This window comes from Monopterus albus, unplaced genomic scaffold (assembly GCF_001952655.1).
Source record: "Monopterus albus unplaced genomic scaffold, M_albus_1.0 scaffold65.1, whole genome shotgun sequence".
Taxonomy (NCBI): Eukaryota; Metazoa; Chordata; class Actinopteri; order Synbranchiformes; family Synbranchidae; genus Monopterus; species Monopterus albus.
Window position 1 is genome coordinate 4,209,861 of NW_018127945.1, and position 1,848 is coordinate 4,211,708.

General features: G+C 42.3%; 1 protein-coding gene across 5 annotated transcripts in view; it reads left to right on the plus strand.

Moving 5' to 3' along the window:
* cnot1 (CCR4-NOT transcription complex, subunit 1) overlaps positions 1–1,557 on the plus strand; it is a 24,636-nt gene extending 23,079 nt beyond the window's left edge. For all 5 annotated transcript variants that reach the window (XM_020604306.1, XM_020604310.1, XM_020604307.1 and 2 more), the window contains exons 46-49: positions 160–340; positions 653–785; positions 921–1,055; positions 1,286–1,557. In XM_020604306.1, the coding sequence (XP_020459962.1) occupies positions 160–340; positions 653–785; positions 921–1,055; positions 1,286–1,364 (528 nt within the window). In that variant the 3' untranslated portion in view covers positions 1,365–1,557. The remainder of the gene's footprint in view (positions 1–159; positions 341–652; positions 786–920; positions 1,056–1,285) is intronic.
* Positions 1,558–1,848: the final 291 nt, after the last annotated feature.

The window sequence follows — 1,848 nt, forward strand, 5'->3', positions numbered from 1 at the left end:
TACATTGGTGTGATCCCTTTACCCCATCTTATGCACAATTCTTATCGCTCTTTTTTGTAATATATACAATGGTTGAAGTGAGCTTTTGTATGTAAAGTTTGTTTGTTTGTTTATAAATATTTGACTAATAATTTAATATGTTCTTTTTTTGTTTCCCAGGTGTCTAATGAGCCAGGAAACCGCTACAACATCCAGCTGATCAATGCTCTGGTGTTGTATGTAGGAACACAGGCAATCGCTCACATCCACAACAAGGGCAGCACCCCCTCCATGAGCACGATCACTCACTCTGCACACATGGACATCTTCCAGAACCTGGCTGTAGACCTAGACACAGAGGGTAAGGTGGCAGAGTACAAACTGTAATAGTTTTCTATCAGATAGTAGACAAGCAGTGCTTTGTGTGACCTTATCAGTACAAAATGTTTAGGCAAACTTCCCAGGACATCTGTAGAGAAAGTGTGATACTACAAGAGTTTCATTTGACTTCAGTATACGTTGTTGTTCCTTTTTTGTGCTCTCTAAAGCACTGGTGTTTTACTTGGTACGTTCTGTATAGCCAAATAAAAAAAAAAAAAAAAAAGCTTTATTTTGCATGTTTTGTTCAAGTATGTTGCATGTTTTGATCAAGTTTCTGGCATTGTCGTTTCAGGGCGTTACCTGTTCTTGAATGCAATTGCCAATCAGCTGCGCTATCCCAACAGCCACACTCACTATTTCAGTTGCACCATGCTCTATCTGTTTGCTGAGGCCAACACAGAGGCCATCCAGGAGCAGATCACCAGGTGAGACAGTCTGAGCGACTTCAGTGGTTAAGCAGGAGCAGCACTGTTATGTTAGTATAGTTGTAGCCATGCAACACAACCTTGAAGTTAACTGTACATTTAGCTAAAGGTTTGTCACCCCACCCCCCACCACAGGGTTCTGTTGGAGAGGCTGATAGTGAACAGGCCTCACCCATGGGGTCTTCTGATCACCTTCATCGAGCTGATTAAGAACCCTGCCTTCAAATTCTGGAGCCATGACTTTGTACACTGTGCCCCTGAGATTGAAAAGTAGGTTCCCTAATTTGAGTGCTTACTGACTGTGTGTTGTATATGTGATACATACTAATAGAGATCTGTAGAAGCACCTAAAAGACCACTTAGTAAGATGAATTCATTTATTTTTGGCTTTGTCAAAGATTTTTACACATAGTGAAGATAAAAGAAATGTCAGCAGTATCTGTGAACAGTTCTTCCACTCTGAAATGGATGTTTATATCTTACCTCCCCTCCGTCACTAGGCTGTTCCAGTCAGTAGCCCAGTGCTGCATGGGACAGAAGCAGGCCCAGCAGGTGATGGAAGGCACCAGTGCCAGCTAGCTTTGTGCTAGCTTGTGTACCAGCTAGCTCATAGCCTTCGGGAGAGATGCCGTGGCCTTGACACACACGCACGCGCGCGCACACACACACACACACACACACACACACACACACACACACACACATATCCCTCTCTACTGTCAGCACTGGATAACTGGCAACCACAGTCATTTAAATGTGGATGAAAGGACTACTACTCACGGATGAGAAGTTTTTTGTTTGTTTGTTTGTTTTTGATTTTTATTATGCTGGGGCAGAGTTGAGAGAGAGAGAATGGATTGGACATGCTGTTTAATATACTTTTTTTTTATGCTTGGATGTAAATATTGGGGAGGGAGTATGGGAGCACATAAAGGGAGAGCAATGAACATGTCAAATAAAATGTATCCTGACATGTAAAGATCTGAACATATTTTCACTCACTACCGAAGTCATTGGTTTGCATCCCTCCCCCCAATTTTTTTTTCCTTCAAGAGGCTGAATG